Raw genomic sequence first — 25,316 nt, 5'->3', positions numbered from 1 at the left:
GCCTTAGTTGTACATAACATGCATACTTTTATTTGTATGCTGCCTTTCCATAGCTGTAAGCTTCCTTGAATGTGGTTTTAACATGAAAAAATCCCCCACATAATTGCAAGAACAAAAATAGTCACAAAGAATAAATAAAACATCAACACAACCAAACAGAACAATTTCCACATAAATCGTTTGGGGAAGGTATAAATGAAATAAAGATACAAAAATTTAATATCAGTAACAGCAGCAACCCCGCACACACCAAAATGCCCTAAACAATAACCCAGTCCAAGAATCTGTTAAGCAGCCTCAACTTTTGTAGCTGGAGTCAGTCATGGCCCTGCCCTCCCAGGCTATGTGGAAAAGGTCTGCAAGGCTGGGAGTAGGTCTTCCAGGATTCGCAGCCAAGCTTACTTACCCCTGCACAGTGATCCCAGTGCAGCCAAGGAAGAGAAGGCAGGCCAAGAAGAAGGCCTGATCTGGCCATCAGGAATTAATTTTCTGGCCAAACTTTATGCTTGAACTAATGGGAATTTTTTCTGTTCTACGCAGTATGACTTGTGCCAAATGTAACCATGGATTTTGCTGGCGCTGCCTGAAGCCTTGGAAACCAACCCACAAGGACTATTACAATTGTTCCGCTATGGTGAGTTTAGTACAGGGCATACTTTGTGTCTGGTGTTATTTATTTGTTTAACTTCATCACTTGCCCTTAAACCTAAGGTTACAACAATTTAAAATCCAACATTAAGGACCGCCTTGTCTCTTTTCAAACCGACCCGGATCCTGTGATCATCATGTGAGGCCCTTCTTTGTGTGCCTCCTCCACAAGAGGTCTGGAGGGCGGCAACACGGGAATGGGACTTTTCTTTGGTGGCTCCCCGTTTGTGGAATGCTCCTACCAGGGAGGCTCACCTGGTGCCTTCATTACAAATATTTAGGTGTCAGGCAGAAATATTCCTCCCAGGCCTTTGGCTAATCAAACAATCTATCACCTTTTAAACTGTTGAGGGGTCTTGTTTTGTTACTGCGTTGTGTATTTGTGTGTGTGTTATATTGTAAACAGCCCTGTGATCCTCTGATGAAGGGTGAGTTAGAAATGTAACTCCAGGTAACTTATTTCCTGTTTCCCACCCTCAGGTGAGCAAAGCAGCTCGACAGGAGAAGCGTTTCCAAGACTATAATGAGAGGTGTACCTTCCATCATCAAGCAAGGGTGAGGATCGCTCCCCTGTACTTCGGGGACAAGGAACATAATCCAGCCCCGGTGTCTGCTCTTCATCAAGTTTTACCATCCAAGAATACTTCATAGGCAGCTGGTTCTAGTATTAGTGGTAGAAATTGGCCATGAAAACCACTTGGGCTTCTGTCACACAGAATTTGTGTCTGCCTGTCTGGAATAGTAACACTTGGCCAGCTTGCCAAATCTAACATCTCTAGTCCAAAAGATTGCTTCCTGTGAAGAAATAGGATTGGTGGCCATAACAGTTTGGTTGTAAATCTGTGCCTTGAGAGGAAGACTGGGCTCATGTCTGCAGATAAGAAGGGTTCTTCCTGAATAGACAGGATTGCTGAGTCTCTTCCTTTTCATTGCAGGAATTTGCCATGAACTTACGAAATAGGGTTTCCACTGTCAGTGATGTGCCACAGATTCGGTCCTTGACGTTTGTCGTTGACACCTGCAAAATGCTGGAACAAGCGCGGAAAGTAAGTGCATTAATCTGAGAAAGAGGAGGAGGGACACACATGGGTGCATGTCTGCTGCTCTTCTTTCTGACTTTCTTCTGCTGCAGTTCCTTTGTCCTCTTTCTGCAATACAGTTTAAACTCATTAAGAAAATACAACCCCAAGAGGATCCACAACATTCAGATCAATGGAAGGACTGTATTTTGGAGGGATAGGAGAGGCGAGTGCCTGAGCGCAGCAAAGTCTTAGAAGATTTATTATTCAGGGTGGTGGGTGGAAATAAGGGTTGCTGTCCAAAGGTGCTGGAAGCCCAACACCACATGCTATCCCCTCTCTTCCTTTAGGAAATTCTGGTGGCATCTGGTAACACTAGTTTTTGGCTTGGCCAGCAAGGCTAGTAAAAATGGTGAAGCCCTGGTCAGTGCATCCATTTGAGACAAATATTTTCTTCTTGAAGCCATGCAGTATTTAATAGGCTAACACTATACCTGCACTGATTCTTACAGTGGAGAAGGCGTATTTCAGATGTCTCCCAGAGGCTCTTTGTTGGCTTTCAACAAAGGTCCTTGTGCAGATAAAGGTTTAGTTCTTGCTTTGATTTACGATCTTGCTAGCTCCAGATTGTTTTCTCTTCTGAGTTGCCTATGCTGTTCTAGACATGTGCCCAGAAATGGAGGCTCCATTCTAGCCATAACTATGCCAGAAATAGCACAGAGCAGGAAAAGTGGCTCTCCAATAGGAAGCTGTGCCTGGAAAGTGGGGTGGGGAGAAAACCAGCTGCCTGTAGTATGTATGTAAATGTGGTGTTTTGTGCTCTCTCTCAGGTGCTGGCTTACTCCTGTGTGTACAGCTACTATAACCAGGACACTGAAAAGATTGACATCATGGAGCAACAATCAGAGAACCTGGAACTGCACACCAATGCTCTGCAAATCCTTTTGGGTGAGTAGAAGTGAATGAGACCATGTTTGCAAGATGATGGGTGCTATAGACTTTAAATACAGGTTCAAAGAATGCTAGATTAGAGGCTAGATTATCAGGAAAGGCAAGAGAGCATTTCCTCATTGCAACCACCTGGGTAGCCCTCATCCAGATGCCTGACTTTCACTCCATGATTCTTCTAAATATGACTAAAAGCTTATGTAATTTTAAAAAATAAAACAAAAGCTATAATTCTCTTCCAAGAACACAGAGTCCACATTGTTAGTTCTGTCATGACACTTGGGCCTGCCCAGACTTTTGCCCTTTTATTTAATCCCCCCCCCCCCCAGTCTGATAAGCAATAATTAAGAGATGTATCTATGAAAAGTATTTAAAAGAAGTGCTTGGGGCCAGAGCAATATGTGTCTCTTCCTCCTTTCCTCTGTTCAGAGGTGCCAGCTGTGGCCTTGTGCCCCAGTGCACAGCATTCAAGTAGGTGTGTCATATCCTTGTCTAGATGTGGGGCTAGGTTGTAGGCATAGTGACTCCTGCCACATTCCTTCATCAGTCCCTTTTCCCACTAAACCCCCCTCTAGTTTTACCCTATAACAGGCAAAATAAGAGGAGTGGACAAATACTGTTAAAAAAACACACAGTTTGAGTGCCTTTCTGTACGCATATGGATAAGCACTCAGTATCCAATCCAGAAAAACTGGAACAAAAAGGAATCTCCACCTATATATTCACCATTCCTCTTCTGATCTGAAATTCAAGTGAGGCCGAATGAAACTTCTCTAGCTGCCTGCAACTTTGTAGGATGGATTAGCTGAGTCAGGTCTACCCTTTCGGTTGCTACTACTCAGCCTGCAGCCCGAAGGCTCACGTTGTTTTGATCCTTGTATTTCAGAAGAGATGTTGCTGCAGTGCCAGGATCTTGCCTCTTCGATTCGGCTGCTCAAAGCCGAGCATTTTAATACAGGTCTAGAGCTGGTGCGCAGGATCCAAGAACGACTCCTAGCGATTCTGCAGCATGCCACACAGGTAACAGCTATTAACTTGACCAGGAATGTGTTCTGTCCAGCAGTGTAGCAGAATGGAAAATGCTGCGGTGCAGTTTGTTTCGGAGGGGCTGCCAGTGACATTTTCTGACCTTTCATTATATCCTGACAGGACTTCCGTGTGGGATTCCAAACCCGACAAGGCTCTGAACAGAGGGAGATGAAGTTATCCAATGTGCCTAATGCCACGCCTACTTATAAAGAGTGAGTTTTCTTGCAGGGGGGACATGGGCAGTACGACTAGATGGTGGGTTTTGTATTCTCTCCCTCCCTCTTTCTCTCATTCTCAGTTTTATTAAATTTCCTGTTTTACAATTTCAGATAAACATTTTACATACTTTAACATATCCAATGACTTCCCTTCTTCTCCTTCCATGGTTCATTTTGCATATCTTACATCCCTGCATATTTTACAGTAACTGTTCCAATCGGTTTTCCACTATTACATCCATCAAAAATTATTTACTCTGTTGAATTCATCTTAATGCTGCCAGCATTTTCAACTTAAGTTGCCCATCTTCTTTGGTTGGGACCTCACTTTCCATTTTGGGGGCGAACATAACACAGGCCGCAGTTGTTGCACACATAAATCACCTTTCCTGACACCTGGGGATTTTAATCTGATTTATCCCCAGCAGAAAGGACTCTGGTTTTGGGGGGAAAGTAATTTTAAACACCCCCCCCCCCGAGTTCATTATAAATCATTTCCCAATACTCTTTTACCTTTTTACATGTCCACCACATATGAAAGAACATTCCCTCCACCTCTTTACACTTCCAGCACTTATCTGATTCTGTCTTGTAATTCTTAGCAAGCCTACTTTGAGTTAGATACCATCTTTGGATCATTTTCAAATAATTCTCTTTCAAAGAATCACATGCTGTCAATTTCAAGTCGCTTTTCCATAGTTTCTCCCAGAGGTTAAAATCTATGTTGTGTCCTGTATTTATTGCCCAGTGTGTCACTGAAGCTTTAACTAGCTCGTCTTTTGTTTCCCATTCTAATAACAGGTTATACATTTTAGACAAAATGTGAGTTTTGCATTCTTAGTGAGGTACAACATATCTAGAGTTACTGCCTAATCTGAGCATACAGCAGACTGAACAATTTAACACATGTCACCATCCAGCAACCCAGACACAGAGCTGCTCTCCCTCTTGGAAGCGCCCTTTTCTTCCTGCACCCTTTAATTTTCTTTTTGCACAGTGAGCTAGACAGGTTGTCATTTGGGCTACTCTTAATCTGTGGCCTGATGGACCAGGTGAGGGGCTCTTGTGAGCAAGTTAAGGCTCTGAATGTGCCATCCCCTGAGGTACTAACAGTTGTAATATTGTATGTATTTTTTAAAAATTACAATACTTTAAACCAACGCTCCTTCAAAGTACGATACCAAGAATGTAAATGAAAACCAAGAAATACAATTGTGAACAAAGAATACAAGGTGCAGATAAAAACAAAGGAGAAGCAGCAATTACAATGATATAAATACACAATTTATCCAGTTCTTGCTGGAATGGTGGTAGCAGTCCAAACGCAGGATTGCCAGATGTTCAAATGTCCAATCACGTTTTCCTGAAACTCCCAACAGTAGTTGAGTTCTGTTAGGTCTTAGCCAATCTTCTGTTGTGTTTATAGCGTTTCTTGTGGTTGTTGGCTAAAAATGTGCAAGGTGTACTGACTACAAGGGTTTGTTTCCGCCTAGGCTTGTTTTCGATGAGGCATCCGATTCAGCCGACACAGATGATGGTGGCAAAGAGGAAGAGGATGACGACGAAGATGAAGACGAAGAATACGTCCCCGAGTGGCAGGAGGAGTATGATGACGAAGATCTCGATGATGACAATATTTCTTACGATGATGAATCGGAGAATCTGGAGAGGGATTCTTTCTTTTTTGACGACGCTTATTAGTAGAGTTGGCCTCCTGGCACCCCAAATTCACACCAGAGAATCCTGGAGTAAAACATTGCCTGTCACTCAGACAGCCTTGTCCCGGCTGCACTCTCTGCTCTGCTTCTGTCATAGTCCAAGGACAGCAAGGAGAACTAGATTTCAGTCAGGCAGGAGTTTGTATGGTAGTTTACAACAAAAGGGTACTTTCCTCTTTGAGACGGCTGGTTGTGACTCTTTTGGTACAACTTGCAGGGCTGCTGTGCCCGGTTACATAGGAACTTCATCAGCTCTTGGCACAAGCGGTGGCGGGGAGGGTGTGTTCTTTGTCATCTGTGAGCTTTTTTTTCATGCTCTTCCTTGGGGAATGAAACCAAGTACCAATCTAGCAACAGGTCCAGCCATTATCTCGTCCCATTACAGGCTTCAACCTTGAGAGATTCAGGGCACACCACATGCCATTTATGTCCGTATGTAAAGTTACACACCATTCTTGCCTGTATTTCCTATATCTTATTTCCACACCTGCTGCTATCACCCAGGAATCCAGCCTTGGCAAAACCTACTTGATTTCATAATCTAGCCTGACAATGGCGAATGGCCCAGGAATCGTAGTGACACAGCCTTGAGTGCCAGCTTTTTAGCCCGGTGGCTTTTGGTTCTCAGTAGTGATGTTCCCTGTGGGGTAAAGACATGGAATGTGCACCCACCACCCAGGCACGCACAAAATATTTCTTAAGGGCCTCTGTCTGCCAAGGCGATTCTCATTTCTGTTCTAGCACACGTCTAAAAACTAGGGCCTGAGTTTTTCACTCCTTTGCAGCGAAAAGCTCTGCTGGATTGAGTGACCAGGGAGGAATGTTCTAACTAGAGAGAAGGTAATTTAGGTCATTGGGTGTGTTTGGAGATGAGAGCTGGTGAAATAGTTAAAGAATTTTTTTGAAGTAGAGCTCAAGTGCCCTGCTCTGAGTAGTTCTGTGGGTTGCCAGCACTCTTGAACGGACATGGTTTTGAGAGTACCTCTTTCGTTGAGAGGTCAGTTTTCTGTGGGGTTGTTTTTTTTGTTCCTTTGTCATTGGAATCGTCTTCTCTTCCTTCAGATAGGAATTCTGCAGGATGTAGAGGTTCAGAGGGTTCATATATATATATATATATAATAAATATATATATATACACACATATATATATATGAAGAAGCTGAAATTGTTCAGATTATTATGCTTTATCTTTTCTTGAAAATCAAAAAGAATCCTGAAACAACAAGATTATACACCACCTGTTTATGTAATAAACAGTTTTTTTCTTTTATTACCATCTTTTTAGTGTGGTTCTCTATCCTGCTTCCCACACTTTCCCAATTCCTGTTGCTTATGGCTAAAATAGAGGTTAGCAGAAATGCAGTGCTGCTGCAGGAGAATCCCTATGTCTCATTGGTAACATCAAGGGTGTTTTTTTATTTTAAAAAAATTAAAACTCCAAACATTTGTCAAATAGTCTCAGTCATGTAAGCTACAAAAGCTGTGCATAACATTGGTGCAGTAGTCTCAGTCACGTGAGCGGGCTTTTTAATACAAGGTTTTTGGGTTTTTTAATGCAGTGTTTCTTGCTTTTCCATGCCCCATAGTTCCAGAATTAATTAACCTTGCCACCAGCCTCACTCATCACCCTATCTATTCCCCTGTCCCCTGGTGTACTAATGTTCAGTTCCTAAGCGCCTGTCCACGGCGAAGCACTGCAGGGTTACAAATATCTGCCTCCATGAAATTTAGCTCTACGTGGATTTGAAGTATAAATGATGGGAGAAACAAGCTTTCAAAATAAATCAGAAAAGTTGTATGTATAGGGTGCTGAATATAAAGGAATACCAATAAATACTGGGCTGGAGAGGGATGAGTGTCAAAGTGTGAAGTTGATAGTGTTTTGAAATCACACCTATACCAATGTGACCAGTAGAATTGTCCAGCAAAGCATCATAGTCTTCTCCTTTTCCCAGTTGTCTGCCTTTCCAGAGTTGAATGTGAAGAAAACTCCTTGCCCACACATTCCTGTGTAAAGTGTTTTATTGCCTCAAGATCACAAGATGATCCGGATACACTATATACATAAAGTTAAGAGGTGCTGGTGCATCATTAACTATTACTACAGTGGTACCTCGGGTAAAGTACTTAATTTGTTCCGGAGGTCCGTTCTTAACCTGAAACTTCTTAACCTGAAGCACCACTTTAGCTAATGGGGCCTCCTGCTGCCGCCGCGCCGCCGGAGCATGATTTCTGTTCTCATCCTGAAGCAAAGCTCTTAACCCGAGGTACTATTTATGGGTTAGCGGAGTCTGTAACCTGAAGCGTATGTAACCCGAGGTACCACTGTACTAAGTACAGTAACCTGGTCTTAGAGGTTAAGAGAGATCAAAATGTGCAGAGAAATCCAAGTGTGGAGAGACATCCACCGCCACCACAATTCACTACTGCTCTTTTGCCTCGCTGCTGAATGCAGCCTTGGCTTTATACCTGCCAATGCACATACACACATTCTTTGGAGAAATGGAGAGTGGATGAGTCATGCCGGAGGTCCATGGCTTTGGACTGTTTCAAAAGGCCCACCACAACTGGCATCCTAACCCTGAACAAAAATCAGACATGGGGGGGGGGGGGAGAGAGACTCGAGACACAGACCTTGCAAGCAGTTGGTGCAATTTCGCACGTATTCCCAAATTACAGCAACAGAAGTGACTGATAGATCCCATCCTGAGAAGATAGCAGCCAAGTTTGAAACATAATTCAAGCATAGTTACTTTGTGGTCGAAACTAATCTGGAAAGGCTTGAACAAAATAGAAGACAGTGGAGAGTTGCTGGAGGGCACTATACAGATTGGAGCAAAAGAGCAACATAGTTCTGCTCCTTTTTGCTAGTCCACCCGCCAGGTTTTTGAAGAGGTCCCTGCTTCAGTTGCTTCCTACCCTTTTAAGTTACAGATTTGGGATTCATGATTATATTGGATAACCAAATTCCCAATTGAGAGTTGCTATGAAATGAAAATTGAATCGCTTGGAACATTTAACTGATCTTGGCTCTTCATTATGCAATCAATGTGGACGATACCAGGCTGATTGCTTCACTTTATTTTTTATTATTATTCATTTCCAGTTGCTTTTAATTTTTCTTTCTGCTTTTCAGTAGCCAACTGGCATTTCCAGGGTGGCTGCACAAATGTCTGTACAGTCACTAGACTTCCCTCATGATACATAAAGAATAAGAATGGGCTCTCTTTGCTCACAAGCAAACCTTTTGCTTGTTCCTGCTGGAAAATTTGAATCGCACGTCATCTCTGTCTCAACAAAAGGAGACAATGCATCTTCAAACTAGTTTATAAACTGAACATCCTTGTAAATTTCAGATGAGTGAAGGGATGGCTACACACACAGAATTTTGATTATGTGCTCCGCAAGAGATGTGGGGAGAGGCTCTGAAGGGAGAATACATCTTTCTCTAAGGGCTTATCCAGGCTTCTGTTTGCCCTGCTGCTTTCACCTGGGAAAACCCACAGTTTAGTGCTGAATTGGAGAAAACTGGGATTGGGTTTTCTGCTGATTGCTGTTTGTTCCGATTTAACCCTAAAGAGTGGGTTTTCCAGGGAAAGCAGTTGGTCAAATGCAAGCACTGCTTGGGTCCGTGCTTTCCTGGCATGGGACAAGTGGAAGAGTAGACAAGCCCTAAGTGTTTCACACCTGCACTGGTTTCAGGAGGTAAGGATCATCTCTCATTTTCCTGCTAAGGGTGCTGTTTGGTGAGGCATGATATTATGAAGTGCTGGGGAAGGGTGATCGGCAAAGTCCAAAGTCTCCTGCTAGCCCTAGCTACTACCTCCCGGAGCTTTAAAATTGTTTCTAACAGCCAGCACAGATATTATGCTATTTTGCTGGTTTCAGCATTTTTAAATTGTTGGCATCCGTCTGTCTCGGGGGAGGGGTGAAGTCAAATTGTTGGGAGAGTTGCAGCACCTGCTGGTATTATGTAGTAATCTAATTGAGTTCCAACTTGAGTGGATGGAGAGAAGAGCAAAGGCAAGTAGAAAAGGGGAATGTTGTACACTCAGCCAGAGGATGATAAGAAACGTATTGGGGTTTGTGAAATTAGTGAAGAGAGCAAACAGGACAGCCACAATATGTCATTTGCATTTATTATTATTTATTTATTTATTTATTATTGCAGTTAACACTTTCTAATTAGCATAAGCCAAGAGAAAATGTACCCTGCTACATTATTTGTAAAAAAATATTGAGAAGCTTGTAAAGCCATATGTCCTACCTCATAGTTCTGGAACATATTTCTCATTAGTACATGCTCAGGGACACTTTGCTTTCTTCATATAATTTAGGACTTTGTTTCCTCTACAGGAAACAAAACTTATTTTTCCTGATATGGCAGTTTCTCACGGGTCCCAGGGTGGGAAATGAATATGATTCATTTTTATTAATACACAGTAACATAGCTCCCTCCCTTCCATGTTCCCTTCCCTATGAACCTTGCTTTAAGATTTGTCAGAGTGCAGTGCACTTCCTATAGAAGTGAAATCCCTTGAAGAACCCAAATTAGGTCATTCTCCATAGTGGCAATGCAGCTTTGGAATCAACTTACCAGGGAGGTCCATCATGCCCTTCATTATTTACATGCAGGCACAAACCATAAAACTTGTTACCTGTACTTTTCAAATGCTTTTAATTTGTTCTGCTTCTTCAGTATTTATTGCTGCTATTTCATAGTACATTTTAACGTTTATCCACACTGCTTTGACTGCATTTAGCAAAAAGGCAATCTAAATATCACATACATGACATACGTGCAGCACCAAATAGCTCAATCAGGGTTGTGGGTTCGAACCCCACGTTGGGCAAAAGATTCCTGCGTTGCAGGGAGTTGGACTAGATAACCCTCATAGTCCGTTCCAACTCTACAGTTCTATGATTCTAACGGTACAGTACTGTACTGCACAGCAGAAATTTCACTTTCAGCTACAGACATGCCTGGGGAATCAGGGACCACCTTATCTTCCTCAGCATTCAAGCCAAAGTGGAATAACTTTTCCATTTCCTATGATCTTCTACGTTGTTTGCTTAATTAATTAATTTTATATACCACCCTTCAATGAGCAGATAGCACAGGACTGAAGCTTCCTCCGGCAGCAAAACGTCTAGGGTCAGGCTGGCGAAGTGCTGCGAGGTGCCCGGCGGTGTCACGCCACCCCATGTCCGCGCAACCAGGCTATTGCAGCATTATCTCTAGGAGAACTTGGAAGCGCAGGGAGGAGACTCCCGCTGCAAGAAGAACAAGGCTGAGGCATGGCCGGCCTTCTGCACTAAGGCTGGCAGAGGGAGCTTGCAGCCTCATCTGTGGCGGCGGCCAGGACAGCAAGGCGGAGGGGTGGGTGGGGTGGCGGCGGCATGCCCCCTCTCCCCTCCGCCGCCGCCAGCACCTGAAGTCCCGGTGCAAGCCGGCAGGGCGGGGCGGGGCGGCGCTGCGGAGGCTGGAGCTGATGTCAGGCTGATGCTGATGCTGAGGCGCGCGGTGCATTGTGGGCGAATCCCCGCCACCAGCGCCGCCGCCGCCGCGGACCCATCCCGAGGCCGGTGCGGGAGGGGGGACGACGATGCTCCCCGGGCGACCCCCTCCCACAGGAACAGGAGCAGCCTCAGGCGGTCCCGCGCAGGGCAGGGAGCCGCGCGCAGACGGCGCTGCCGCACTGACTGACTGACGGAGAGCAGCGGGCGGGGAGGGGGGGATGCGCCGCCCTCACCAACGGCTGCGGCAGGGACCAGGTGAGCGCGCGAGGGAGGGGCGGGCTGAGGCGAGGGAGGGCGCCCCCGCCCCGCGCTATAACCGGGCCACTTTGCGGGGGGGGGAGAAGGTGGGGGTGTCCTAGTGTGTGTGTGTGGGGGGGTGACACGGCCCAGCCCGAACCCCCTCACAAGCTCAAGTGTGGCCCGGCGGTGCATTGTGGGAGTTGTAGTTCTTCCTCTGAGGGGGGAGAGAGAGGGGGGACACAACGCCTTTCGAGCTCCCAGGATGCCCTCGAGGCTAGAGGGGCCGGTGGGGATTGAGTGGCGAGCAGGAGGCCAGTGGCGAGCAGGAGGAGCCCACCCCTGTGGGCGTTGGGCAACGGGCGGCCGAGTTTGAACGAGCTGCAGTGCAGGCGGAGGGGTGAGGAGGGGGCGGGGCTTCGAGGGCCTCGCGCGCCTACCTTGCGAGGCGCGCGGGGGCGGGGCGGAGTGTGAGGCGGGGTTGGGGGTTGGCGTCGAGCTGCCTCGTGGGAGCGGCCCCTCTGGGATGCGGGACTGTCCTTGGGGACAGCAGTTGGGCCTTTCATTTTCATTTTTATTTTTTTGAGATGCTGGTTAATATGGGCGTGGAGGGAGCTGGCCACGGCGAGCTTCGGTTTCCTGTGGGCCCATGGGAGCAGGGTACATGTTCCACTACAGCGGGTGGCGGGGCCCTCGGGGCAGGACTTGCCAGGCCAAAGCCCAGGCCCACCTCAGGAGGACTGACTTGAAATCCTCGGACACGCATAACTGTCAAACAGGGTGCGTGTACCCCCATAAGACCATTAAGTCTTGAGGGCGCAGTCCTGAGCCTGCATACTTCGAAGTAAGGCCCATTTACTTCAGGAAGACATACTGTGATCAGGCATGGTTAGCATTGTGTTCAAAAAACCAACTGCACTGTGACTGAGGTAAAGAGGCGCAATGTCAAAGAGGGTCATGAGTCGGTAACCTTTGACTTGTGCAAGAGGACCTGTGAACAGGAATGAACTGCTCTCTAAGCCTACGCAGGTGATTTGAAAGTTGATGAGAATTTTAATCTGTTTTAGTGTTGTAACTTTTTGTATGTTTTAAAGTATTGTTGTGATTTTTCCTTGATTTTCTTGTTCTATCTTTTTGCAAACTTTTTTTTTTTTTACAGTGAAGCATATAAATTTTATGAAAAAATAGTTTGGAGGGTTACATTAGGCAGGCAGGGCTTGATAAAAGGTTGAGGTTTGATGGTGAAAATGGAGGTGGGAGTGTTAAATGGCAATGCAAGGGCAGAAAAGTCCAAACATAAGAAAGAAAGGGTATGGCAGAAGATGCACAGACTGGTTTGAGAGAAGGTGACAAAATTGGCTGAGCTTGAGCAGAATGGAGAAGCTCAGTTTGAATTAAGATTCCCTATGGTATGCTAACAGCACAAAAGCTCTGTGACAGTCAGGCAGTAGTCTCAGGTGACCAGGTAGTTGGCTGGGGTGACAGTGCTTTGAAGACTTACCAGTAAGTGGGAGAAGGTATGTAGCCTGTAACAGTAGGCAATAAGAGTATCATGGAGAATGAATTTTCCCAAGTTATAATATTTTTGGTTATTCTTACTATTGCATGTCAAACTTGCAATAGTCATGAAGAAAACAAACATTTGTTTTTTTGGGAACAAAATCTTAAGGATGGAGAATTAACAGCTTCTTCATCCTTTTGGATTGATCTCTTGCTCTTGAAAATGTGAAGGTCCCCCCCCCCCCCCATTCTGGATCAGTTTTGTAGTTTAAACCATTACACTTCTTGTCCTCCAGTAGATCAAATGCCTCACTTCTTTCATATGATAATCTAGTTTGTTATATAATGGCAGGCTTTCTAAGGTTGTTATTCTTATAGCTCTCATTTCAGTGCTTTCTCATTTGTCACATCTTCCAAATAGGACACCACATGGTATGCTAAATGAGATTATATCAGTGCATATTGTAGCCACTTCCTGAGCTTTGAAGTTCATACTTTCCCACTAGACATTATTTTGGGTTAAATGTTGGCCTTTGTTGTTGGATCCAGATATCTCGTGACATAACTTAGTTATCTGGTGACTAAGAATATCACTTGTCATACCCATGGTCCATCTAGCCCTGTATTTTTTAATGTCAGACCTGATTGATCAAAGAAATTTCAGCAACCTAGGATACTGTATTTTCTTGCCATTCGGATCTCTTCTAGCCACTGACAGTCTTAAGATATTGGGGCATTTGAATTATTGTTTTGGGTATCACAAATCACCAGGTCTGGACCTGGATGGTATCCACTTGAGAGTTCTTAAAGAACTCAGATGTGAAATTGCTGATCTTCTAATAAAAATATGTAAATTGTTCCTAAGAGCAGCCTATATATCTAAGGACTGAAAAGTGGCTAATGTAACAACAGTTTTAAAAAATGGATCCTAGGCCAGTTAGCCTAATGCCTGTTTTGGGAAAACTACTGGAAAGCGTTATTAACAAAAGAATTACCAAGCATATAGAAGAACAAGTCTTAGTGAAGCAGAACCAGCATAATGTCTGCAAGGACAAGTTCTGTCTCAATACCCTTTTAAAGTTCTTTGAGAGTGTCAATAAGCTTATAGGAGGTGACCAGTCAACTTTGTGTACTTGGACTTTCAAAAGCTTTTGATAAAGCACTTTGCCAAGGACTCTTGAACAAGCTTAGCAGGCACTGGTTTAAGAACATGAAGCAGAGAGTAGGGATAAATGAAGGGATGTAAGAAGTGGTAATCCCCAAGGATTGGTACTGAATCCTGTACTTTATAGCTGTTTCATAAAAGATTGTGTGAGCAGTGAGACAGCCAAGTTTGCTGATGATACCAAATTGTTCAGAGTGGTTAAAAAGAAGAGGCATTGCAAGGAGTTCAAAAAGGATCTCTTCAATCTGGGTGACTTAACATTAAAATGTGATTCGATGTAAGCAAGTGTAAAGTGATGCACATTGGGGCAAAACATCCTAATTTCACATATGCTGAAGAGGTCTGAACTGGCATTGACTGGGAAGGAGACCTTGGGGGTCGTGGTGGATATCTCACTAAGAATGTTGAGCCGGTGGGCAGCAGCTGTGAAAAGCATGAATTCCATGTTTGGAAAATCAGGAAAGGAATTGAAAATAAAGCTGCCAATATCATAGTACCATTCTACAACTCTGGTGCATCCATACTTTGAATATTTTGTACAATTCTGGTCACCACCCATCAAAAGGATATTGTAGAGCTCGAAAAAGGGGCAATCAAGAGGGTGGGTCAGCTCTCCTGAGGAAAGGTAACCACATTTAGAGGGACTATGACAGAGGTGTATAAGATTATGCATGGTGTGAAGGCTAGAGAAATGTTTTCTCTCTGATTGTGCTAGAACCCAGACCACCCCATTAAGCTGAATGCCAGAAGATTTAGGATAGACATAAGGAAGTCCTTCTTCAGACAGCACATAGTTAAACAGCAGAATTAGCTCCCACAAGATCTGATTGCCATCAGTTGGATGGCTTTAAAAGAGGATTAGACAACTTCATGCCGGATAAGGCCATGTTCTATCTCCCCTGTTGGAGGAAGTATGTCTTTGAATACCAGCTGCTGAGAATCTCTAGTGGAGAGATTGCTGGTGTGCTCATGTTCTGCTTGCAAGCTTCTCATAGACAATTGATTGGCTACTGTGAGAACAGGATGTGGAAACAGATTAGTCTTTAGTCTGATCCCAGTTTTGCTGAGTGATTACCCTAGTGCAGGGGTCTGCAACCTTTAAGACAAAAAGAGCCACTTGGACCCGTTTCCGAAGGAAAAAAAACTGGGAGCCGCAAAACTCGTCATTATAAAAATAACTTTTTTGTCACTTTTTTTTATTATTTCTTCGTTTGACCCCTCAGAATTACTCCTCCTCATAGAAATAAATGTTAAATTAACAAGTTACCTTTTTTTGTGTGTGTGTTCTTCACTCCCCTTCAAAACAGTGACCAGCGTACGTGCCCCCTTTCACTGCAGTGACCAGCGTACATGCCCCTTACAATGTAGCGGGCAGGAAGGTGACGTCGGGACGGTGCGTGACTAACGCACGCACTGCCCCCATGCGACGTCACAGCCAGTACAGCGCCCGCCACAGTGGGGAGTGTCGGGGCGCACAATGCGCCTCCTCCCCTCGCTAGTATCCACCCTGGAGCTGCGGCAAAGCTGTAAAAGAGCCACATGCGGCTCCGGAGCCGCAGGTTGCAGACCCCTGCCCTAGTGATCAGTCTGCAGGGAAGACATACTGTGACTGTCACTTAGGATACTATATTGTTCCCAGTGCTTTTTAACATCTATTTGAAGCCATTGGGAGTGGTCATTAGCAGATTTGGACCTAGGTGTCACCAGTATGCTGATGACACTTGACTCTACTTTTCTGTAACATTTGACTTAGGAGAAAGTGTGCAAATCCTGGACTAATGTCTGGAGTTGGTAAGGGCTACATGAGGGCCAGTAAATTGAAGCTGAATCCTAGTAACACAAGCTCTATGTGTGAGTGGTTTCCAAATTCAGGAGATTAACAGGTTGCACTCTACCTGAAGGTGCAGATGAATAGCTTGGGAGTACTCTTGGATCCATCACAACCGCTTGAGGGAGAGGTATTCTCAGTGACTAAGAGTGCTCCCCCCCCCCAGTTGCAGCCGGTATGCCAGCTGTGGCTATTCGTAGTCAGTAGTTGTGAAATACTTTTAAAATGTTATTTTAAGTGCTCATACATTTCGTGGCCACTGCAATCAGTGTGCTTGCACTTCTTCCTGTATTTCGGATGCTGCTGATTGATGGTGGCTTTTCGGTGAGTCACTTGTCCAAAGCTTTTAAATGTCTTCTTTTATATTTTTAAATAGTATTCACTTGGGAAACCAGAATAGAGATATACTCTTTTCAGGGATGTGTATAATCTCATCGCATGTACTAGGTGGGAGTTATGCATCAGACCTTCTAGCGTTGAAGACTGAGATATTTCAGGAAGTTTTATACTTTTTTTGAGGTGTAAGTAAAACCTTTTTTTTTCTGCACATGGGTAAGGAAATTTTTATTTTTATTTTTTACAGACATTTGGAGGTGAAGATAATTAATTCCAAAAAGTGAAAATGTTGGTGGTTCCTAATATGCCAAAAGTGTCAGTGTTTTTGTTGTATTTCAGATGACTCTTATACTCAAATATTTTGCACTGCTTTAAAGTCAAGTGAACCACAGCACTATTGCAATCAAGTATGTTAAAAATAGTTAGATAATATTATATTTAACCACAATAAAATTCCTTGTGCTACTATCGATCTCTTCCCAAAAGCACTGTTTTTGTTATTTCAGGGGTGGTAGGAATGAAAAATAGTACCCAATTAATGTGAATATAAGTCCTATTTTAAAGACGACAGTCCTATATTTCAGTTGCTTCTCTGTTTGAAGGGTTGTTTGGTCAAAGTCTGGTTAAAAGATAAAGAACCGTAAGAAGGGAGAGCAGGTTCCTTGAAGTTCCCCATCAAGGGATAGCACCTGGCTGAGCAGGCAAACAGGCCACCTGCTTAGTTGTCTTTGAACTTCCTATAAGGCAGGATTTTGAAGAAGTTCAATTTGTTCCTATTAGAAATTCTTGGCTCTCTCTTTATTTCCTGAGATGCAAGGCTTGAAATCTGCATTATTGTTAGGGGAGAGAAAAGTGTTTACTTTTCCACCACCCAATTTAGCTCAGTTTGTTAAAATTTTCACTTTTTTGTTAAACTTTTACTGTTGTCTTCTGAGGGTTTGTCCTGGTCCTCACTGCCAGGCAAAGCACTCAAACTCTCAGCTCTTGTTTTGCAAAAGGCTTTAATGCTCAATCAGATAGGCACACTACAGGTTACAAGGTTCAGCAGGTTCATAAAAGGTTCAGATACATGCCTGAATGCAAGCTAAGATGTTGCTTCAACAAGCACCTCCCTTTTGAAATGTGGGGTAGGCACAGCTATTTGTGTGGCAAGTGGCTGGGGTCCAAGACTGGGCAAGCAAATGAACCCTCTTGAGTAAGTTGGGCTCCATGAGATTTGTTTGCTCTGGTGACTCCATGTTGATGGAGGCGCCAAAACGTACTCTCAGTTGTCTCCTCAGAAGTGGGAGGCTCCTCACTGACAAGAGGAGGTGTTAAAGTTGCAGTGTCCAATGTCATAGGAGTATTACGTTTTTCTAACAACTTGCTGGGTCCCTACCCTGGTTCCAGATTCCCTAAGCTTCTAGGTCCCTTCCTGGGATCAGACACTTCTTGGGGTCCCGGTTCTACTTCCCTCATTCCACTATGAAGTTCTCCAGGGTCCTTCAGCTCCAATTCTCTGAGGTCCTCCTATTCCCCCTCCGTGTCTGACTATTCCCCCCAGGAACTCATGACAGGGTAGAATTCAGCATAGATTTTAGAAGATTATTCTGTCAGCACAAACATTTCTACTTGCTTGATGGAATGATCTCCCCTATGTCCTGTTCTGGGGGTTCTCCTGACCCTCCAGAGTAAATCTGGGGGACGCACAGGTGTAGCAGAGGGGGAGAAAACCCTGTTGCGCTAGTAGGAGCCCTTATCCTGGCTTTCACTACAGGTTAGTTGAACTGGCCCTAAATCTGCAGCAACAGTGCTTCGTGGAATTTTCTTCTTTTACATTAAAAAATCACCATTGATTTTCATGCTAAATAAAAAAGAGTGTGTTTAAAACATTAACCATGTTATCTACAAATGAATGTCCTGTGTTGGATGAGAATTCCTCCTTACTTTACAGATAAAGAGTGGAAATAATATATCATAGTTGTTTCTTCCTGTGGTTACGGTATTTTTAACACAGCCCAGAAATTTATCTGTTTGGAAGGTGCACTGCTAAACTGTTACATCTTTTTATGCTTCTGGCCTCAATGCCTGGCTCTTTGTACCAATCATATGAACTTGATATTTTGAAGCAGAGGAGAATTGTTTTCAGCTGTCTCCCACATCCTGATCTGACCCACCAAAACCCTCCAGGCTCTGTTCCCGACCACTCAACTTGTCCTGGTCTATCTATGGACCTCTCCCTCCAGCAGGCATTTTTTAAAAAAAATCCACAGATTGACAGCTCTAGGCACAGATTGAAAATAAGCTCTAAAAGTGGTCATTTGAATCTGCTGCAGTTCATGAATACTAGGTCATTCATGCCTTGTTAGTACTGGTTTATTTAGTTCCAGCTGGCATTTCCGTAGTGCAATCACTATACTACTATTGTCTCCTAATGCGGTGCCTAACTGAAGGAGGTGTGCTGGTTTGGTATGCAGAGCAAGCAGAGGGAGATTGATCAACAACCCAATAGACAAAGATATCCCAGATAAATGTTGAGTGATGCCTGCTTTAAGGCAGTACCATGTGCAAGGAGTTTACTAGATAAAATTTAGGTTGCCCTTTGAGTTTTTGCTTCTTTTGATTATATGAGCAACTCAGCTTCCAAATTATTGTGAGCAGAGCTCTCAAAATACAAGCAATCCATTAAAATTTTGAATAGGCGATAGCCCTGTGTCCTGACGATAGAACAGACAGTCAAATGAGTTTTGGGGGAACTGCAACTGAAATCATCCCAGGCTGCATCCTATAAATGTCTGGTAGATGAGTACAACCTGGGGGGTAGCAAGCATGTAAAAAGCCCCAACTAGACAGTGTTTCTGAGATAGACCTGGAATTCATCCACGCACCAAAGGAGTATACTGAGATGGAAAAGATAGCCAAAAAAGCACCTGATATTTGGCATCTCACAATCAATGGTGGTGGTTAGTCTGAACTGAATGGCATGCAAATTTCCAACTTACTAGGGATTGAATATTCCTTAGATTTGTCATCCTTACATTTGATTTTTCCAGAACCTGGATCCTGTGAAGTATCAGTAAAGAATTTCTAAGGGGGATTCTTTCCTGGGCAGTCCGATGAGAAGCAGACATCCCAGAGGAGAGGAGGCCACAGCAGAGGTGGGGACTCTAGCTGTCACCTAACCCAGGATCTTGCCACATGAAAATAAATATTTGAAGATAAAAATAGAAATAAGAACTCATTCTTAGCTTGCTGCTGTCCCCCTGCTTCAGTGACATAAAATTAATCAATCTGTGGTTTCTGCAGAACCTGACAACTTTTAAAACACCATGTCATTATTAAATGTTTTGCTGTCTGCTTTACTCTTGCATCATGCTCATTACTTTTGTCTTTGAGGCTTTTTAAAAATACCGCACAAGTCTGCTAATTGCTTTTGTACAAAAAAAAAAAAAAATAGCATAGGTTGAGAATGGGAATTTCTAAATGTGCTTTGCCTGTAATATTCTGACCTGGTCCACATATCAAAATTCATGGCTTATTGTGAATGCATGCAGGTTCTGGAAGAAGGGTTTGCGGTAGTTTCACTCCTCATTGTTTTGCTGTTGCATCACTCTGAACTAAAGCGTGGTTTGGTTTGGCTTAGCATGTCATCTGGGCTTATGGTTTAGCTCCTTGGACAAGCAAGAAGCTGATCATTAGTCTGGAGAGAGTTGAACCATGAGCTAGGTTCAGATGCCATGCTAAGGCAAACTATGGCTTTACTCAGCATGATATAGCAGCAAAACTAGAGAGGAGCAAAGTGGCCATGATCTCTCTGGGAACCCACGTGCTTGCATGTTCACACTAAACCTTGCCACTGAGATCCAGTGTGGTGGAGTAAGAAATGTGTTGGTCTTGCACTCAGGAGACCTAGCCTCAAATCTCTGCTTGGCCATAAGGCTTAGTGGGTGATCCTGATCTAGTCATATTCTTGGCCTAACCTACTATGCAGGGGACTTGAGTAAGATCTGTGTGGCAGAGGACTACTAAAATTTTGTATAGCGTAGTGTCAGGATATACGCGTAATAATAGTAGCCCATGCTGTAATTCATTGATGTTGGGTTCTGAACCACGCTATTCCTCATTTGCAAAAACACTACTCGGGTCGTTACTTTATACAGTTGTTCCCTGTATTGCCATTTCTCTCTGTACTCCGTCCAAGAAAAGAAAGCATCTCTCTGTATTTTGGAGACGCACAAAAGCAAGAATCTTGGTTTAAAATCTGTATACAATTTTCTGCTCTTTCTACTCTTATTGCTTTGAGAAGGGACCAATACTCTTTTAAAATCAACTCATATTGTTGGGAATTCTCATCCTACTCTCCAGATAGCTGGATCAGGTATGTTCCCCTCCCCCACCCCCCGAGCTCCTTAACAACCTCTCCTTGGCTCACATAAATCAGTTTAAGTAAAATAAGTAACTTATTTATTTTGGGTGGGCAAATACTGGTGATGAATCTGTGGGGTGGTCATGATTTCCAACAATTTGAATAAACATTGATTGTTCTAATTCTTAGGCTTCCTGAGGTGAGGATGTATCCTGAAATAAACTGGGATATTGCAGTTCTTCAGAATTGTGCATAAAACACTAAAGTGTTTTCCAGGACCTTTAGTAAGATGGTGAGAGCCAGACTTCCATAGCTTTGTTCTGCTGATTGGAGGCAATAGAGCATTCTGAAGAGATTTTGGATATTATTTTTTATATTTTGGCTGTGTTTGGGCAAATGCTGCAGCAGACTCAAAGTGAGAGATTTAACATAGGAAAGGCATGTTGAACACCACAGATTCCTTATTTAAAGCTTTTTATTCTAACAGACGTTCCAAAATTGCTAAAGCTATAATAGGGAAAATAGAATGTTCTTCATAAAAGACCCTTCTTAATTGCATTATGATCTATAATGTTCCAAAACTGGATCTCCATTCTACTCCCCCTTAAGAGAACTCTGCTAATTATTTAATACAGTGGTGCCTCGCAAGACGAAATTAATTCGTTCCGCGAGCTTTTTCGTCTTGCGGTTTTTTTCGTCTTGCGAAGCACGGTGTTGGAAAAGTTTTGGAAAAGCTTCAAAAATCACCAAAGTCTTCAAAAACCTCAAAAAAGGCTACCACACCGCATGCTATGAGTTGCTCCTCGAAGTCAAGTCGCAACTGTATTAACGGTTTTAAGAAAAAGGAAACAAACTTGCAAGACGTTTCCGTCTTGCGAAGCAAGCCCATAGGGAAAATCGTCTTGCGAAGCAACTCAAAAAACCAAAAACCCTTTCGTTTTGCGAGTTTTCCGTCTTGCGAGGCATTCGTCTTGCGAGGTACCACTGTACAGGGTTGTAACCTGCATTTGTTTAGCTGTCTCCCATGTAGGGATACATTAGCTGATTTCAGTACTGTTCTGAAAACAATTCTCTCCTAGAGGCTTTTTAGAATCCCAGCTTCTTCCCTGCTGCCTGTTCTAGCCAGTTGCTTATTTTAAAGCTAATTACTTCTATTATGTATGGTTTTTCAACTTTGTTCAGAAAGAGGCAACTGCTATTGATAGATAGCAATTGCATGAGCTTTCTTTCAAGGCTAACTTCAAAGCAAGGTATCCCACACTAACACTTATGTGCTCTTGTCTACATCTGGCTGGATATAATCTATGAGTTGATGCCTCGTAGATAAATTATTTTGGGCATTATTTCAGTTCAGAAAGGCATACTAGCAAAAGAAGCAGAAGTCCAGTTCTTAGTGCACACTACACACACAGAATGTGTGTCGCTGCTTAGTATCTCCCAGGCAACTGGTATTTAGTAAGGGTGACAAGGAGGCAGCAAAAGAGGACCCATTATTCAAGTTCTCTTGCCAATGTTTGCCTGCTTAATTTCCTGAATGAAATTGAATGAAGAGAGAATATTTTGCAAGCTTAGCACTTGAAATGTCAGGCAGGTGCTGGAATTCTTGAAATGGTAAGTTAGGCGAATAAACACCCAAGCCTTTGACATAGCTGGGATATTTACAAGAATGCAGAAAAAGCAGTATAGGGAAGGAGAACAAGGAGGGGGGAAATTATAAAGAACGTGGGGTTTATCTTGACTTCACACTTAAACTATACTGGTGTCAATATTTGCCATTATGCGTTACAAATATAAAATAAACTGAGCAATGGCTGATGCTGTCAAGAGACAGTATGCCGCTGAATACCAGTTGCTAGGAATCACTGTGCAAACAGAGTGCTGTTTTTTTCAGGTCCTGTTTGCGTGTTCCCCACAGGCATCTCGTTGGCCACTGTGAGAACAGCATGCTGGACTAGATGGGGCATTGATCTGATCTAGCAGAGTTCTTGTTATGCTGTGCCATATAGTAGCAGCTGCTGGCAAGTCAGCATCTTTACCTTAAAGGGCATTGGCTTCCTGCCCTGAAAATGATTAAATTGTGTGAAATTCAGTTAGATTGGCAGAAGCTGTGCTGTAGGCTCCAGAGGACTCAATAAGTTCCCAGGAACTTTTACTGACAGTCCCATATCCCTGTGCCCTCCAGTTGTTTTGGACCACAACTCCCATCATCCTTGGTTATTGGCTGTGCTAGCTTGGGTCCTGGAAGAATTGTACTCCAAAATACCTGGAGCTGGGTTAGGGAAGGCTGTCCTAGAAGATGTGAGATACTGTTCAAAGCTTGCTAAATAGCTTCCTGTATGTTGTTGTTTCTCGAGTTTGAATGATCCAAAGAAAAGGGACAGTTTATTTCATTTTAAAAAGTTATTATTTTAAAATCAAACATAACCGTCAATATACTTAATAATGAATAAATCAGAGTAAAAGTAAGATATACATATATACACACAAAATAAGTTTATAATAAACAACTTAAAACCTCAGTAACTTAAGTCCAGGGTCCTTTAGGGACCACCTGAACTCTTCTAGCCCACATCATCTGTAGGAGTGATCCTACAGGAATGATCACCTTTAGGAATGTCACTGGTTGTCCCCTTAGTTGTTGAGGCTTATTGACATCAACACAAAGCCGAACCCTTTAGAGTTATTGGCCCAGCCCTGTGGAGTTGTCCTTTGATAGAGATTCAGCAGGCATCTTCTTTATTGACCTTTAAATGTTTGCTGAAAACTTTTCTGTAGACTGTTAAGAAAAGCATTGTAACAGCTGATGAACCGTTATTTTAATTCTTTATGTGGTTTTTACTTTTTATTTGTGTGTTTGTATATTCCATAGAATTGGTGCCACTACTCGAGAAATCTATGTGCCTAGTGGCCATTGAACCAAATAGACAGCCAGTGTAGATTAACAGAACCAGAGTAATATGATCTGAACCATAACTCTGCCAACAGTCTGATGGCAGCAAAATGCCTCCTTTTATAGGCCAAAAATTTGTGCAGTGGGGGATTTCTGCTTATCGTTGAAGGTGGAGCATGGGACTCTAATGGGGGAATTTACTGTAGCTCCCTTGCTGCAATCGACTGGCAACCACTGTCTCCTCTGCCCACCCCACTCCCAATCTGTGGGGGAACTATGGTGACTACTAGCTAGAGCTAAAGTACTCCATTAAGTTTTATTAACATTCACTCATAAAATACAAAAAGGGAGAAGCACTTTTACCCTCCCCCCCAAAAAACGAGAACCCTCCAAAACTCAGGCTAAACTTTTGGCACTCCAGACGTTTGGCCTCAGCTATAATTTTGCACCAGCTAATTTTCTGAACTCTTTTTAAATTAGACCCACGTCAAGCATGTTACAGTAGTCTGAAATGGAGGTTACTAAAACATGAATACCTATGGCCAGGTTTCACTTTAATAAAGCCAGCTTTATTAATGGAATCTGACCTCTACCTATTACAACTGCTGCACAAATCTCCATGCCTTTCAAGGAAAGCTGTGTGGGAAGCTGCACAGTTGTAGGGCTAGTTGGATTGCTTTTTCAGGATTAATGTCTTTCTTCCCATCCAATTTAGAAGATTATCAAAGAACCAAAACTAGAGAAGTAGAATTTTTGAAGGCTTTAGAAGGACTTAAATGGAGCACAGAGCTGCTGTGCTCTACTTACAGAAAAATAAAAAATAATTTCTCTCTAATTGCTCACTAGCTCCCTTGAGGATTCAGAAAATGTTTTTGTAATGAGGAACCTTCACTTCTTGAGGGTTAGTTTGCTTACATAACGTTTTGTAGGGAGATTGTGTTATTTTATATAAGTAGTGTAATGTATTTCATCATTGATTTATAGCTGTAAACTGTTTAGAAGCTGTTTGGGCATATGTGTCTGTGTGTGCGTATACACACACACACACACACATATATATGCGTATGTGTGTATATATATATATATATGTATGTATATGTATATGCACACATGTCAAGAGTGCTGTGTGAAAAGTGTATACCACCCTTCATAATATTTATCACAGATGAATTGCGCAGGTATGTAATTTAAAACAAAAGAATAATAAAAAATACAATAAACCAATACATAAATTAAAATAACAATTAAAACTGTGCATTAAAATATAGCATCCTCCAAATGCTATTTCAAAATGTATCCCATTAAAATGCCTGCAGCTATTAACATGGATTAGCCTGATGCCTAAAAGACAATAAAGTGGGTGCCAGATAAACCTCCATGAGGAGGGAGTTCCACAGTTGAGGTGCCATAGATGAGAAGGCACTGCCTGCTTAATTTCTGATGGTGGTGCCATTCTGAGAAGGGCCTCAAAGTGGAAGGTGTTGGTGCTTGGACAGTTGATATGCAAGACCGTTAGGAACTGGGTTTCCAAGCTGTGAAACTCTTTAAAGATACAAACCGGCTCCTTGAGTGTGTGTTTATTAGAACTGGTGGAAGATGTTCCTAGCAAGTTCTAGTCAAAATCCCGGCTGCTATATTTTGAACTAATTGCAGCTTCTGAACTATCTTCAAGGGAAGCCCCACATACAACACATTACAGTAGTCTACACAAATGTTACCATTTATTGATAAATGCTGCCAGACTTTTCTTGTGCAGAAGAGGATTCCAACTGGCATACCAGCTTAAGCTGGTAGAAACCCCAGAAGCTGTAAACTCGCACTGTTCAAGCAACAAAGTTGGATCAAGGTGTGAACCAGATCTTTCAAAGGGAGTGCAACCCTGTTCAAAGCAGGTTGAATCTCCCCTTCCGAGTCT

General features: G+C 43.1%; 1 protein-coding gene across 2 annotated transcripts in view; it reads left to right on the top strand.

Annotated features, from left to right (window-relative positions):
• LOC308472875 (cullin-9-like) overlaps positions 1-6,850 on the top strand; it is a 58,494-nt gene extending 51,644 nt beyond the window's left edge. For both annotated transcript variants that reach the window (XM_080998102.1, XM_080998101.1), the window contains exons 35-41: positions 541-634; positions 1,129-1,203; positions 1,584-1,694; positions 2,498-2,615; positions 3,502-3,635; positions 3,765-3,856; positions 5,356-6,850. In XM_080998102.1, coding sequence (XP_080854228.1) covers positions 541-634; positions 1,129-1,203; positions 1,584-1,694; positions 2,498-2,615; positions 3,502-3,635; positions 3,765-3,856; positions 5,356-5,563 — 832 coding nt within the window. In that variant the 3' untranslated portion in view covers positions 5,564-6,850. The remainder of the gene's footprint in view (positions 1-540; positions 635-1,128; positions 1,204-1,583; positions 1,695-2,497; positions 2,616-3,501; positions 3,636-3,764; positions 3,857-5,355) is intronic.
• Positions 6,851-25,316: the final 18,466 nt, after the last annotated feature.

The sequence above is a fragment of the Podarcis pityusensis genome, assembly GCF_964106645.2.
Source record: "Podarcis pityusensis genome assembly, chromosome: 3".
Taxonomy (NCBI): domain Eukaryota; kingdom Metazoa; phylum Chordata; class Lepidosauria; order Squamata; family Lacertidae; genus Podarcis; species Podarcis pityusensis.
The sequence above is the reverse complement of the archived record's forward strand: the minus strand, read 5'-3'. Positions and strand labels throughout refer to the sequence as shown.